The following is a 15,840-nucleotide window of genomic DNA, read 5'->3' as shown; positions in this document are numbered from 1 at the left end:
CTAGTAAGATCCAGATTTACAATTGCCACAGAGAACCCATATAATTTATAAGCCCAATACATGTGTTTCCTTTCTCTCCTTTTAATATTAGGCTCTCATGACCACTCATCTGGGTCACATCCATCTGGCTACATCTTCTTACATGGACTGTTGCAGTAGTCCCATACTCCATTCTTCTGTTCTGATTTTCTGTCCCATAATCTCCCCAGTGCTGATTCCAAATTAATCTTCAAAAGCCCCAATCAAGCCACCCCTAGCTCACAAACTTTTAATATTTTTGGGTCAGCTGCAAGATATAAGCAAAGTTCCTGGACTTGCTGCAATGAAGGCTCTTGATCATTTGGTCCTAGTCATAGGAAGGAGAATTCAGGTGGAGGCCACTGATACTAGTCCACTACTTCCTTATTTTCCTTCCTTATTTTCTAAGTTTACGCATCCTAAAGTGAGACTAATAAAGCACCCCACAGTAGGAATTAAGTTGGATCAAGACACTTTGTCTAGTACCTTTGCATTGAAAATACTAATTGGAGGCAGGAGATAGCTGCAATAATTACAATTACTTTTTCAGCATTATTTTCCACTATTGGCCAGTATTCCCACTACAATTACCTGTTGAGACAGAATAGTGTAATCAGTTAAACATTAAGATTTTTCAATGAGGCTGGATTTAAATGCCGACTCTGCTACTTTCTGGATGATTTGGGAAGTTACTTAACCTCTCAGGCCATCACTTTTCTCAGTAGTGATGAATTACCTGACTTGTAGGGATGTTGTGAGTATTAAATGAGAAAAACACACAATTCTTGAAAGAAAGAATTCAGGAAAAGCAAGCATTACTTCCTGTCCTATTTTGAACTTGCTTTAATGTATTCTCTTTGAATGCATATTCTTTCTATTTTTGTATGTATAACTTTATTTAATTAGTACATAATAGCTGTGTAGGGAATTTCATTGTGACATTTCCATATATGTGTTTGGCTCATCCCTTCCATTATTCTCCCTCTTGCCCCCCTTCTTAAAATGGCTTTATAGGTTTCAGTGTTCCATGTTCATACATGTGTAGAAAATTCATCAACCATATTTACCCTCCTTGACCCTCCTCATTTACCATCCCTCTTTTACTGGTACTCTTCCCTTACCTTGACCTGTTTTCTGTTCCTGCCCTTCATTGTTTTAGTGTCTGTTCACTGTTTGGTGGGGTTTTACCTTAGTATTTTACCTATAAATATATTGTACTATAATTAGCTAACCCCATCTATTACTCTTTCTTACCCTTTTCCCCTACCCTGTATTGTTCAACAGTTTCAGTACATTTGGTTGTGTCATGCTCCTACACAAATGTGGTATATTTCAATATTATTCTTTGAATGTATTTTCTTTCATCTGAATCTTTTGCTTTCCCCCTTCTGTTCTAGACCCTCCCTACATACCTTACTGTCTTATTTGTAACTCTTCGGCTTCTACAGTTTTAAACTCAGATCAAATACTCAGATGTTTCCTCCTTGGGGAAGCCTTCGTGTGTCACCTGTCAGAGATAAGTCACTTGGGGAACATAAAGGAGTACCTTTCCAATAGAACTAAGACATTCTGGTTTTTTTTTGTTTTATCTCATCAACTACATGATCAAGTTCAAGGATTTAATCTTCATATCATCTCCAGAGTAGGAGTTCAATAAATGCTATGGAATGGACTGGATTCAGTTTCATCTAGTGCCCAGTTCTTTCCTCAAAAGACCCAGAAGTTTAGGAATTGAAGTTATGAAGTGAAGGAAAGTGAGTGTCCACTGGAATGTGAGACTAATTAAGGTACATATCAGTTTACAGCATTACCTTTGAACTTTTCTCATCTCCTCTGGGGCCAGTTTTGAGCATTATACCTTAAAGAGAAAGGATTGTTGATGAGTCAACAATGTGACAAATGCCAGTCACTTAAGAGCTAGAACCCTGATACTCTGACTTCTATTCATGCTCTTAAGCTGGTCCTTCTGCTATGAGCCTTTCTAGGACCTTGGAAAAGAGGCCTCTTAGGGGCTCAAGTTAAGTCTTACCTTCTACTCCTATCTTTCCTTCTTTCTTTATTTTGCAGTACTGAAGTTTGAACTCGGGGAATTGAGCTTGCTAGACAGGTATACTACTATCTTTGTATGCATCCTGGATGGAGCTCTCACTAGACAATCCACCAAAGCCTCCCCTGTCCCTTAAAGGGCTTCTTAGGAAAGAGAAATGCCCTATGGCACTGATAACCTTAGAGGTTGCTTTCTTTGATTTTGTGGTCTCTTCCATAAACATTTATTCTTAATGAACAAGTCTTAGAGATTGATCTATAAATTTCTTTGCATCTGTTTACATTCATGTCAATGATACATTTTTTCAAGCCTGGGGAGTCATGGGGATTGAAAGTAAATGTCTTGGCTGTAGGATCCACCACAAAAAGTGCTTTAACACTTCAGGGCCATGTGTATATGGGAAAGGACTTGTGTTTTGGCACTTTATGTTTTCACTTGTGAAAGACAGAACCGCCTAACTCACAGAATCATTGTGGGCATTAGAAACTTAAAAACCATTTTGTAAAAGTCTCCATACAACCACTAGTACTTTTATATAAGTTTTCATTTGTACAGACAGTATAGATTAGTGTTCAAATGCACAGAGTTTGGGTACCAAGCAGACCTGGATTCAAGCCCTGTCATATACACTTCAAACTGTGACTCAAGAGAAGACTTTGCCTCTCTGAGCCAGTTTCCTGGTCTAGAAAGTGGAAATAACATCGCTCTGTGAAAACCCATGAGAAATTCATGAGTTCAAGAAAGTGAAATGCTAGCACAGAACCCTGTCCATAATTGGCACTCAAAAATGATTGTTCACTTCCTCTGTGTGTTTAAATATCCACCATCTAGTGTTACATCTCTGATAGACATTTCCAGGTGAAACTCCATATTCTTTTAAACATTGACTATGTTCATCACTGCGTCCTTCTCCAATATAGGATCAGGTCTCATCCCCTTTCCTATATTAGGAAACCTTCCCTAACATTCTGGCCAAGTAAAGACATTGCAAGGGGCTGTCTCTCTTCATTGGCTGTTGTAACAGACCTAATTGGGCTGGTAACAACAGTGGACACCCATGGTGACAGGCCAGCTGTAAACACCCAAGGACAGTCAAAATTTCAGTCTTCTCAGAGCTGAGAACTGCTAATTCCCTGCCAGTTAACCTGATAGGGCTGTCTTTTCGCTGACCTCTTAAGGGACTATTCAGAGAGCCTATGGGGAGCTTGTTAATTCAGGAAGCAAAGAAGCCTTAGCTGATTTTATTCAAGGGGAACTTTCTTTGTGTTTACTCTGGTCACCCATGTGTAGGAGTATATGTAAACACATGGAAAACTTCTGTACCTACACATGGTGCTAGAAATTGGCTCTCTTCTGCCTCAAGGAGGATTAGAGTTTTCTCTTTCTCTGTACGATATTGAAGAATAAGCACCTGCAGTTAGCTAAACAGTGAGTTGGGTGTTAAGACTACAAAGAAAATAAGGCACAGTCCTCATTTTTTAAGAACCAGCACACTTGCAGATGATACTGGTACACATACCACTCATCTTTTCTCTGTGTCCACATGCAACTTAATTTTCTTCATTTAAATACCAGTAATCAATTAACATCTTTGAGGAAAATATTTCTATGGATCCTCATAGAAATATATGACCCCAACAATTCTCAGCAGAGTAAGGGTAGGGAGAGAATAAAAAACTTTCCTCCTGGGACTTTTCTCCAGTATCCCTATATTGTACAATAAAGAATTATGTATGCCGGCACTGGTGGCTCATGCCTGTAATCCTAGCTACTCTGGAGGCAGAGAGCAGAAGAATCCTGGTTTGAAGCCAGCCAGGGCAAATAGTTCCACAAGACCCTACCTCGATAAAACCCTTTGCAAAAAAGGGCTGGTGGAGTGGCTCAAGGTGTAGGCCTCGAGTTCAAGCCCCAGTACCACTCACACACACACACACACACACACACACACACACACACACACAAAGAATTATTTACTTTTATACTAAGATGACAAATAAAAAGTGCTATTGTATTTTAAGGGCAGAAATAGACTAAGTCCCTTTAAGTTAGATTCTGACAAAATGAAAATGATAAAATAAAATATTGATATTTTCTAAAAATGAGTTCCAAAACATGTATGGTCTTTTCTATATTTGAAAGAAAGATCTTGAGGGAATAAACTTTAAAATAGCAATTTAAATAACTAGGTTATTCTGTGTTAAGAATCTAACCCACACCTAGCATGACTCCCCAAGCTAACACTCTTTTTCTCCCTGACTTTTCTGGAATATGTATTTCCTAGCACTGTCAATGCTTCTGGCTCTCCATGTTAATAGATTGAGTTAATCAAAGGAAGAGGAAAGGAAAAAATATCATTATTGGATGATAATTTCTTTGAAATTGCAGAAATTTCAGAGAACTGAGCACTGCAGCCTCATTTTACAGAGGAGTCATCTGAGAACAAGGATGTCATGCAGTAAAGCATAAAAGTAAAATTAAAATTCTCTGCCTATCAAGATGGTGCCTGTTCCATGCAAAAGTCAGAAAATTAAATAGGAATTGTTACTGGAATATATAATGGCTATCAGAGTCTACACATTCTGTTATACCAATTAATTAATAATGGCTCCTTCATTCTCTAATTCACAAAATATCCCCTACCTTGTTGCCATGTGCCTGGCAATTCTCTAAGTTTTGTAGACACAAGAGGAGGGGAGCTAGACCCAGGTCCTGCCTTCCTGGTCCAGGAGTACACCACAGAATCAGCTCTTGGATTTCAAAGATCTCTTTCCAGAGTGAGTTTACTTTAATAAGGTATGACTTTAGTAGATGCTCCACTGGGAACGTGGATACAGCTTTCCTCACATTGTCTGCAAATTTCCATTAGAAGGAATAGAAATATTCTCAAGAGACATGGTGGAAATTCTGATTGTTTTCCTCCTATTTTATTGTGACAAAAACCAAGCCTAACAGTGCTGACTTCCCTTTGTCCTCTGAACTCCATTTTAAGAATTGACAATCAGAAAATAATGAAACATGTACAAAGATGAAGACCTAAAGGTGTTTAACATTGCTTTATAAGATGAAAAAAGCAAAAATACTTAGTTTTTTCATAATTAGAAACTGATTAAATAAACTGATACAGATATCACAGAGTACTGTTTAATTAGTAAAAGTGATATTTTAGCTGGGTGTGGTGATAGGATGGTAAGTGGTAGCATCATGCATTCAAGTCTGGGCTACACAGGAAGTCTAAGTCCTTAGCAAGACCCTCCCCTTCCCCCCTCCAAAAAAAATGCCAGCCAAGTGTGGTGGTACCTGTAATCCTAACTACTCAAGAAGCAGAGACTAGAAGTATGGTATTAAAGTCCAGTTCCAGTGAAAGACTAGTAAGACCCCATCTCAACAAGCAATCTTGGCAGTGGTGGTCATACCTGCAACCCTAGATACTCAAGAGGAGTAGGTAGGAGGAGCAACATCTGAGGTCAGCCCTGGGAAAAAAATGTAAAAAATGAAAAACATGAGACCATATCTCAAAAATAATTAAACAAAAAGGACTGGGGGCTATATAAAAAAAGGAAGGCTATTGCACAACATTTACAACATTATTCTAGTTCAACACAATTCTAATTCTGTCTATATAAACTATGTTCTAGAACAAGCATTATTGTTGAACGCTACAATTATGGGTAATGTTTGTTTTATGCTTTTTTCTATATTTTCTAAATTTTAACAAAAATGTATCATTTTGTTGATCATAAAAAATAACACTCATCTAAAGAATTCTGGTTTCTAATAATTTAACTTTTTGTGTTTATGCAACTAAATGATAGCCAACACCCCACAGGAAACTTCCAGATGCATTACAGTGCATGCTAGTGGGAGAGTTGCACAGTGTAAATGACAAGGAAATGTCTTCTTATTTAGTGATCGTGGGCCAGCGTTTATGTGGATATTTGTAGGGAAAAATAGTGTTTTCCAAGTACATTTTTCTTTTCTCACCTCAATAAATTAGAAATAACTCTTACACTAACAGGAAGAACATGGTCTTATCCTTTTATATTCATTTCTTACTAGCATAAATAAGGGAAAGGAGTAACTTCATGAAACCTACTGACATCTCTAGTTATGTGTTAATTTTGTGATTCAGTTGACTGAAGACATGGATTAGGATTATGAAGTCCTTGAGCCCATATCACAAAGTTGAATCTATACATGTTTACTAAGGTGGCCCAGACAAAACATTAGATCAACTTTCCTGCAAGTGAAGTGTCATTCGCTCAATGAATGGTAATTATTGCTACTCTGTGAGGCTCTGAGTATCTATTAGTGATTAAAACAGAATTTCTACCGTATGATATTTCTAAGTTTGTGATGGAAGCAGACAATAAACAAAGGAACAAACTAAGAATCCAATAATTTCTATGTGGTCAGTGCTGTGAAAGAAACACAAGTGTTAGTGATGATATCCATCAAGTTGAAGAGGAACTACTGCGTCTCTCAGATGGCCAAGGAGTGCTTGCCATGGAAGGCTGCCTAAATGGAGATCCAGAAGAACAGAAGCAGCCAGCCCCAGGAAGAGTAGAAGAAAGGACATTCCAGGAACAGAGACAAGAACAAGAGTCCCAATACAGGTAAGAGGTTAGTCTGACTGAATAACCAAGTGGAGGTCAGTGCCCTAGAGTGGGACACACTTGGGGAGCTCAGTACAAAAGAAGAGGATGAGTCCAGGCTATGGAGGAAGAGGCAGGAATCCAAGAATACAGGTGTACAGATCAGTCAGGAGCAGAATAAGGAGTATCTCTTATCATATCAGAAAGGAAGAAATAAAGGACATTTGTGAACACAGGTGATGTAATAGGCTTGGCCATAGAAAGTTGAAGGAAATGAATTCTCTTTTCTCTGGAAGTAGGAAATGAATGTATTGACAAGCAAGAGGGAGATGGATGTAGCCAAAGATTAAAAGAAGAAGATGTGACAAAGTTTGAAATAGCCCCTCTGAAGGTGGGGGAGGGGTGTGTGTGGAAGAAGAGACAGAGAGAACGAAAGAGAGAAAATGAGAATATATTGATAATATAAATCTATTAGCAAGAGAAGGATTGAGAGAGAGAAAGAGAGAGAGAGAGAGACAGAGAGAGAGAGAGAAGAGAGAGAGAGAATTGACTAATGAAGCAGAGATTTCTAGGTAGCACCTAAGTCCCAGCTGGTGGAGGCTGTGAATTTATAGTTTTAATAGTAGTAAATTAAGTCTTTGGCCAGCAGGTTTCAGAACTGCAAGTATGGTCAATCTTATTTATGTAAAATTGAATGCATATGTCTTTGGCATATGGGCAAGAAAAATGTTTAGAAAAAATTTCATCAGTGTGTCAAACAGTACTACTGATGAATTGAATTTTTTTGATTTTATTCTATATTGTTAGAATTATTTATTACAACTCATTTCATGGCTAGCCATATTACATATTTGCACATTAGAACTTACCATGTTGTCAGGTGGGGGGATTTAGAAAATCAAACAATTCTAGCTCTGAAAGGGGACATCTTGTCCTTTCTACCTTTTCCTTTTAAAGACGAGAAACACAGAGCCCAGAAGGAGGCAATTCCTTTTTTGAAAGTCTTTTAAGAAATTAACCACAAAGATAGGTATGTTTTAGGTCTCTTTATTCCTACACAAGGCTCTTTCTTCTGTGTTATGCTTTCTTCTGTTATGTTTAGATAATGACATACTCTGATGACAATGCTTCAAAAGTATTCATCTATACATCTATACTAATGTACAAACATAGGTATACACTTACAACTTTATTTTTTTATATTCATTTATTCACAAGTGCATACATTGTTTGGGTCATTGCTTCCCCTACCTCCCGCCCCCTCCCTCTCCCCCCACCCCCCTCATTTCCAAGCAGAATCTGTTCTGCCCTTATCTCTAATTCTGTTGGAGAGAAAACAAAAGCAATAATAAGAAAGACAAATCATTTTTGCTAGTTGAGGTAAGGATAGCTATATAGAGAGATTCCTAGCTTTGCTTCCATGTACCAATATGTTATATCCCAAGTTAATTCATCTCTTACTGCCCTTTTCACAAGTTCCTACACTTACAACTTTAAATCCCAATTCCACTAGCTACATTACCTACTTTTATAACTAAAAGTAGACTACAAGTTTCTACACACACCACACTGAGAATCTCCAACCAGAAGTCGACCAGTTGATTCTTTTTCACTGTTATCCTCAATATCAGCCAGTGATTGTTAGAGGCACAAATAAAATTTCCCCAACCAACAATTTGAAGTTCATAAAATATAATCACATCTATTTTTATCTTGAAATGTCAAAGGGGAATCTGAAAGCTACTTAAAAGTGCAATGAAAGTAAAGAGATTTTTAAACAAAACAACAACAAAATCCATTGCCTTCTCTTGGCTTGTATTCACTTGCACATCTGATTTTCAGAAGAATGTGGGAAGAGCCTGTATCACACAGTATCTATGTCCATTTGAGATAGCCATAAGTAGCTAGGAGAAATGAGAATGTAGGAAGCAGCTAACTGTATCCTTTCTAATATGCTAGAATAAATGTTTCCACCTAAACATCCAAAGCAAGATGCTCTTCTGCTCAGAGCCTGTGCCTTCTAAAAACCAGTCTCTTGACTTTCACCCCATGTGGTTCAGTCAGGGGCCATTTCTGTTCTAAAGCTGAAAGCCAGCCAGTGCCCCACAGTGGCCTCAGGATTGGCTCCATGTTGGGCATGTGAGTCCATCAGAGACAAAGGGACAGCATTAATCTTTAGCTGAGACCATGGAACAGGGCAGCTCTTAAAGGCAAGACCTGGAGGATGAAACTATTTCAAATTACTAAACTGACTCCCAGAATAAAGCCTAATGATATTTATGGAAACAAAACTGAGCCTGCAACAAGGTAAAATTCACAAAATCTGGTATCTAATCAAAGATGGACACACGTGTAAGCAGACAGGAAAATACAATCCATAATGAGGAGAAAAACAATGAATTGAAACTGAACTGGAAACAACACAGATGTTAGACTGAATGACTAGAACATTAAGACAGCTCTAACTACATTACCAATATTCAAGAAGCTGAGTAGAGGTGTTTGAAAATGAAAACAAACCAACAAACAAAAAATCTAAATTGAACTTGTAGGAATGAAAACTACAATATCTAAAACAACAATATATTTAATAATATTAATGTCAGATTAGAATTGTACAAAAAAATTAATGAACTTGAAGATGAAGCAACAAATACTTTCCAAAGTGAAACACAGATAAAGAATTTAAAAGCATATAGAACAATATAGCATATAGGGACCTGTGAGAAGAATTCAAGAGGTCCTGAGACATTGGCATCTCCAGGGTGGGAAGTGGAAGACAAATAAGAAAACTGAAGACTGATGGTTAAAATTTGATGAAAACTATAAAAAATTTAATTTCCTAAAAATGTATGGTTTGATGAAACTTGTAACATTATAAATGAAAAGATCCAAGAGGTCCCCAAGCACATAAACATGAAGGCACTACACCAAAATACATCATAGTTAAATTGTTCAAAATATCTTATTAAAAATGGTCTTAAATGCAGTCAGAGAAAAAAAGCCACCTTATGTACAGAGGGACAATCCTAAGAACTACAGAAAATTTCTTGTCATCAGCAATGCAAGTATAAAGATAGTGAACAAAAATCTTTAAAACACTGAAAGCAAAAAACTTTCACAACCTAGAATTTCATACCCAGTAAAAAATGTCTTCCAAAAGCAAAGATGGCATTTTTCTGACATAAGAAAGCTGAAAATGCTTACCATCAAAAAAGAAAGACACTACAAACATTTTCGGAATGCCTCATTATACAAGATGCAATGTAAATATAAACACAAGAATGAAATGTACTGAAAATGGCAATTACATAATTTATTATAAGTCAATGACACCTCAATACAGTTGCTTAAAAATAAAATATGTGTAGGTAAATAAAATTTGCTTAAAGAAACATTCACTGAATATCTGCTATATGTTTGACATTTTCTATGCTGAGGATACTAACATTAATTAGAAATATCTTTTGTCCTAGAATGTTTTATGGACCACCTACAATGACTAAAACCACAATGAAAAGTTCCAATAATTATAAAGCAAATGAAAAAAAATAGTCAAGGTTCTCTTAGTTCTCAACTGAAATGCCAAAATGAGCGATTTTAGTATTTCTTGTATTTAATACATATCCAGATACTTTCTTTTTGACTTTCATAATTTTTAATATTATTGAAGATAATCTTCCTTTCCTCTTTGCCCTTCAAAGTCCTTTATTTGGGTAAAAATTCTCATTCATTACTTTCCCATAATGTGAGCAAGATTAAAAGCCATAAACTATGACCTTCTCCAGCCTGCTATCAGATTTCTGTTACAGCCTTAGTACCAACTGTAATTAGACCAGAGTCAATGTTTTCTTTCTCTAAGGTGAACTTGCAAAATAAGCTTCCTCCTAGGAACCTTATCAATGCAGGATTTCTCACTTCATCTCAATGTGTGACCTCTTTTTAGCAAAGCTTAATATATGAGAACGAAATTTGCAGAACTTGTAAATTGAAGGCTGATTATCTGCATTAAAAAAGGTTTTCATGCAGACTTCCTTCAGTTTCAGAGAAAAAAAAAAGAATATTTGACAGAAAGGCAGAGGTGAAGGAAAGAAGAGAAAGGAAGAGACCATAAACCTGTGTGGTAGAGGCCAGAGAAGCTGGCAAAGAGGAGGAGGCTGAAATATTTCTGAACTTCTGATATTAGAGCTAAAATATGGATGCATTAGAACACAGATGCTGGGGAACATATTAAAGAAGAAAGAAATGACAGTAAACTTGCACTTTGATAATGTATTAGTGACCAGTTTTAAAGTGATATTCTAAGAAGAAAATGGGTTTCAATAGATACGTCTTATTTCTGAAGGTGGTAAGGGTGGAAGAGACCCTAAGACAGGAGTGAAGAACCTGGAATTAGAAATCAGATTGATTTGAGTGTTGACCCACCCATGTGTAGAAATCAGATTGATTTGAGTGTTGACCCACCCATGTAATCTGTGTGTAATCCAGATAAATCACTGAATGCCTGGTTCTCTGTTTGCTCACCTGTAAAATGTAGACAGTAGTTATTTCTTCTCCTGTGGATTATTGTGAAAACTAATCTGAACAATGCAATATTTAGCACCAGATAAAAAATAAGATTATTTTCAAATATACTGAAAGGGGGCATATTGAGAAAACTAAGAAGAAATGCATTCCTTTGACATGGCGAAATACTCAATGTATGACAACTACTATTATTATTGTCTCAGGAACTTCTAGTTATTCTTCCTTCACTGGGGGAGAGTATAAATTTTATAATTTAGGAGAAGCACAATAAAAACGATGACAGATGAGGTTGGGTATGGTGGCTCACACCTCTAATCCTAGCTACTTGGGAGGTGAAGATGGGGAGGATCACAGCCAGGACAAAAAAGCGAGAGAAGCCACATCTTAACCAATAAAAGCTGGGCATGGTGGTGTATGCCTGTAATCACAGCTAGGCTGGAGGTGTAAATAAGAGGGTATTTGGTGCAGGCCAGCCCAGGCATAAACGTGAGACCCTATTTGAAAAACAGCTAAAGCAAAAAGGGCTGGGTGTATGACTCAAGTGGTAGAGCTCCTGCCTAGCAATCATAAGGCCATGAGTTAAAAACAAAAATTTCCCTTCCTTTCCTAGATCAAGAATTTGCCTCCCTTAAGTATAAACCAAGTTGATGCCAAAACCATGATTAAAATCACTTGCGTCCCAAGTGCAAAGCCTTTTATTCAAATGGATAATCTAGAATTAGGCAAAGAAAACTTAATCCTTTTCAGGGATGAGGGAGAGCATTGATTGATTTCTTTGTAGTGTAAAGTCATAATTAAGCACATTGAGTTTCCTGCTACTTTGATCTTTTGTCATTATAATGAACTCCTTAGCAAATTTTAATGGGCCATCTAAAAACTAATTATATATTGTTGTTACTGGTAAATCTGACAGACAGAGTAGGGTATGTATCAGTGAAAGTCCCCAGAAACCTGTCAGTGAGCTTTTGTGGTGAAGGACTGTCAGCTGTCAGAAAAGGAGTCACCTGCTTGGGTACAGCCATCTTAGCTCTTTAATCCTTCGGAGTGATCATTGTAAATTCAAACATATTGAAAGGGAGCAAATTGAGAAACCTCACAAAAGAGAGACTTTTTTCCTTTCTGCAAAGGCTTGCTCTTCAGGATTGCACCTGAACTTGAATCAACACCTCAAATCAAAGAGCCTGACATTCATTCATGTGATGAATAAGAGAACAGTCCTTGCCTACAGGGATTTACAAAGGGTAAAGAAGGTACAAATGTTACTCTTACAAAATGCGGTAAAAGAAAAGATGCTTGAAAAATCCAAAGGCTCTTGAGGGTGGCGATGGACACATGGCATCTAAATTGGGCCTTGAATGTTGTGTCAGGTGTTAGCAGGTAGGAGTGCAGAGTTAGAGTGAATGGGGGACTCCAGTTGCCCAGGACTGAGGGATTTCCCAGGACTCAGCCTTCTAGTGTCAGAGCTGGGAAAGATCATGGCAAGCCAGGTGAGCTGTGGTCCCAGGATATACAAGACTGGCTGGAACAGGTTCCGAGAGCATCTAACAGCTCAGCTTGGTAAGGGAAGAGTTTGTAGAGGTGGTGTGTGTATGTGTCGGTCACCTATATCTCAAATGCCCAAGTATTACCCAAGTGCTAAGTAAAAGTTAAGATGCCTGGACCTTACCTCTGATCTGCTACATCAGAGTTTCTGATGGCAGGGCATGAGGGAGTGTGTTTTAGACAAGTTCTCCAGATGACTATTAATCGCTATGAAACACATTTAAAACAAATCTCACACTTACAAGCCTTCAATTATTTAGAGTACAAGGAATAAGATGTTTTTCCCCACCGCATGTTTATTGGTTATCAATGCAGCATAACAAATTAGCCACCAAATTAGTCACTTTAAATAACAAATATTTACTATCATACATGATTTCTGAAGGTCAGAAACTCAGGAATAGGGAGCTGGATGGTTCTGGTGGGATGCAGTCAAGCTAGGGCTGTGGTCAGCCCCAGGCTCATTGTCCAAGCCATTAGTGTGATTGTTTCTAGACCTCATCTCCTCCATAGCTGTTGCTTGGAGTCTTCAGTCCCCTGCCTCCCCCCTGGGCAAGACCAACTTGGTGCAAACCAGTGGTGGGGGGGAGCAAACTACATAAAGATGTGAATAGCAAGAGGTCACCCACTGTAATCATTTTGGAAGCAGGTAGTATATGATGTCATTTCCAAACTATGCCCACTATGCAGATCTGGAAACTGAGGCTCACAGTTAAATAATTTTCTCCATTGAAAGAGGAAGTCTGTCAGATCCTCAACTTGTACAAAATCTTTTAACTATTATACTAGCCTTCTTCACGAAAATTATTTAATTATAATTATTATTAAAATCACATTTCTTTCTAAGATACTGATTTGTCTCATAACTAAATGATAAAATTATGTATTCAATATTAAATTTAACATTAATAAATCAATTAGTAAAATTCAATAACATAAATTTAACTTCTAGAAAGGCTAACCTTCATAACAAATCCTCTCCTTTTCAAAATGTCTTGATACTATACCATGAGTAAGAAAATTTTGAGTGTTTTGTGTGAATGATTCTCACTTGTGATATTTGTAAAACACAGATTCCAATGCAGAGGCTCTGAAAGTAAATCCTTTCACAAGAAATGAAAGTTGTAGTATGTCCTGAAATTTAGAGGATCAGTTGATGGTAGATTTCTCTGGCCTGGTTTTTATTTTGCTCATAGTAATTCAGACATTGTTAAAAGATGAAAACTATAACCAAAGACCAGTAATTTAAAATTTTTCTGTTCTCTCTCTTCTCTCCTCTCCTTCCTCCCTCCTTTTCTCTCTCTCCCTATCTCTCTCATACACATACACACACACTCTCTCTCCCTTTCTTTTTTTCCTTCCCTGATTTTCAGGATGACTGAAGCTCTCACTGCTTGGGTAGCTGTACTAGAACCAATGATGTCTTTCTCTCTCCCCTCACTTCTCCAGTGCTTTTTCCAAATGAAGTCTCCTATTTGTGGACAAGCACTCTTGCCTCTAGTTGGGTGGGACTTACACTGACATAGACCAATCAAACTGTGGATGATGGTAAGGAACCCCACTTGCCAGAAGAACCTGCTAGCAGCCATTTACAACACAATATAAAATCAACCCAGCTGTTATTCTTTCCAAGAAAATTCGCTTTTTAAATGTTATCACTAACTGTGGAATAAACAGTTTTTAAAAACAGTCCCAGAGTAAGGAAAGGAGCAATAGAAAGGCAAAAGCACACACTAGAGAATTCATGTGATAGCTCTGAGGTAAAATTGGAGATGTTTTATAATGCACCAGGTTTTTGTTTGTTTGTATTTTGCTGTTGCTTTTTGGTGGTACTAGGGCTACCCTCACACTTCAGTCCTCCTACTTCTGCCTCTTGCATAGCTGGGGTTACATCTGTGGACCACCCTGCCTGGCTTGTTCTTTGAGACAGACTCTCACTACCTTTTCTTGCCTGGGCTGGCCTCAAACTACAACACTACTATCTCTGCCTCCCAAGTACCTGGGATTTCAGATATGAGCCCCTATGTCTGGCTAAAGTGGATATTTCTACATCTTGTGGCAACAGTATGGTTTTAGTCTTCATCTGCCCAGAATTACCCCTTGGTAGGGTTTGCTTAACTACATTTGCTTGGTAAAACTTGAAGGAACCATTCTGCTTTATGGGAGAAGATCAGGTAACTCGAAACAATGAGGTAGCTTTTTAAAAAAAACCTCACTGATATCATAGAAATACTCTATCTATCTATATCTATATCTACATCTATCTATCTATCTATCTATCTATCTATCTGAAACTCGACCAGAACCTGTAACAAGGAGCAGGGAGGAGAGAGAGTAGGTAAGAAAGAATAATGCATGCAATGGAACTCCTTCATACAATTAATTTATGTTTAACAAATATTTTTTTAAATCTCACCAAAAATTGCTGGCAGAGTCCAAAAGATCCTGTTTATAAAGTGATAACAATACTTTTTGAAAGGTGAATAGGAGAAACTGAAGCCCACATACAGTGCTTTTCCTAACTTTTACAATAGCTGTCCTTTGCTAAGTGTTACTGACAGTCTACCTTCTCCTAAGTATTTAATATGCATATTAAAATATCATAGCCACAATTAAACCATGAGGAATCACTTCTGTGCAATTTTACAGATGATGCTAATATAACTTGTCCACACCTGGACGTAGTTGAGCTCAAACGTGGAAGTGAGTCTGATGACCCGACAGGATAAAACACCATCTGTACATAGAATGAGCTATTGTTTTGCAGGAATGCTCACATACTATTTGCCAAACCTGGGCAGGGGGCTGAGCAGATATAATGTATTATTTTCTCAGAGGAGTATGCTGAGTTCAGATGCAGAAGTGAGTTGCCCAGGATCTCAACAGTTAGTAAGTGGCATAGTCAGAATCCACATCAAGGACTTTTGATGAACCAACTCAGGCCCCCTTCCTTCCTCCACTCCACCCTGCTCAAAAGGGAAATTTATAAACAGGGCACTGTGAGAATGGCAGTGATGCTTACAATTGAGAAGGTAACATGGGAGTATTTTATTACCTTTTTTTTAGTTCAGAATTACATAGTAAAATGTTTCCAAAACTAATATGTCTACATGA

At 37.6% G+C, this 15,840-nt stretch overlaps 1 protein-coding gene and 1 long non-coding RNA gene across 4 annotated transcripts in view; one reads left to right on the top strand and one right to left on the bottom strand.

Annotated features, from left to right (window-relative positions):
• The window catches only part of LOC141411518 (uncharacterized), a 122,456-nt gene that overhangs the window by 79,261 nt on the left and 27,355 nt on the right, over positions 1-15,840 (top strand). The window contains exon 2 of the long non-coding RNA XR_012436331.1: positions 6,549-6,678. This is a non-coding gene — a long non-coding RNA (uncharacterized lncRNA). The remainder of the gene's footprint in view (positions 1-6,548; positions 6,679-15,840) is intronic.
• The window catches only part of Synpr (synaptoporin), a 300,697-nt gene that overhangs the window by 263,160 nt on the left and 21,697 nt on the right, over positions 1-15,840 (bottom strand). The window contains exon 1 of one of the 3 annotated variants that reach the window (XM_074044117.1): positions 1,830-1,876. The exons of the other annotated variants lie outside the window; for them this stretch is intronic. Coding sequence (XP_073900218.1) covers positions 1,830-1,871 — 42 coding nt within the window. The 5' untranslated portion in view covers positions 1,872-1,876. Of the gene's footprint in view, positions 1-1,829; positions 1,877-15,840 lie in introns of those variants that run through there. 3 annotated transcript variants of the gene reach the window in all.

This window comes from Castor canadensis, chromosome 10 (genome assembly GCF_047511655.1).
Source record: "Castor canadensis chromosome 10, mCasCan1.hap1v2, whole genome shotgun sequence".
In the NCBI taxonomy this organism is placed as follows: Eukaryota; Metazoa; Chordata; class Mammalia; order Rodentia; family Castoridae; genus Castor; species Castor canadensis.
The sequence above is the reverse complement of the archived record's forward strand: the minus strand, read 5'-3'. Positions and strand labels throughout refer to the sequence as shown.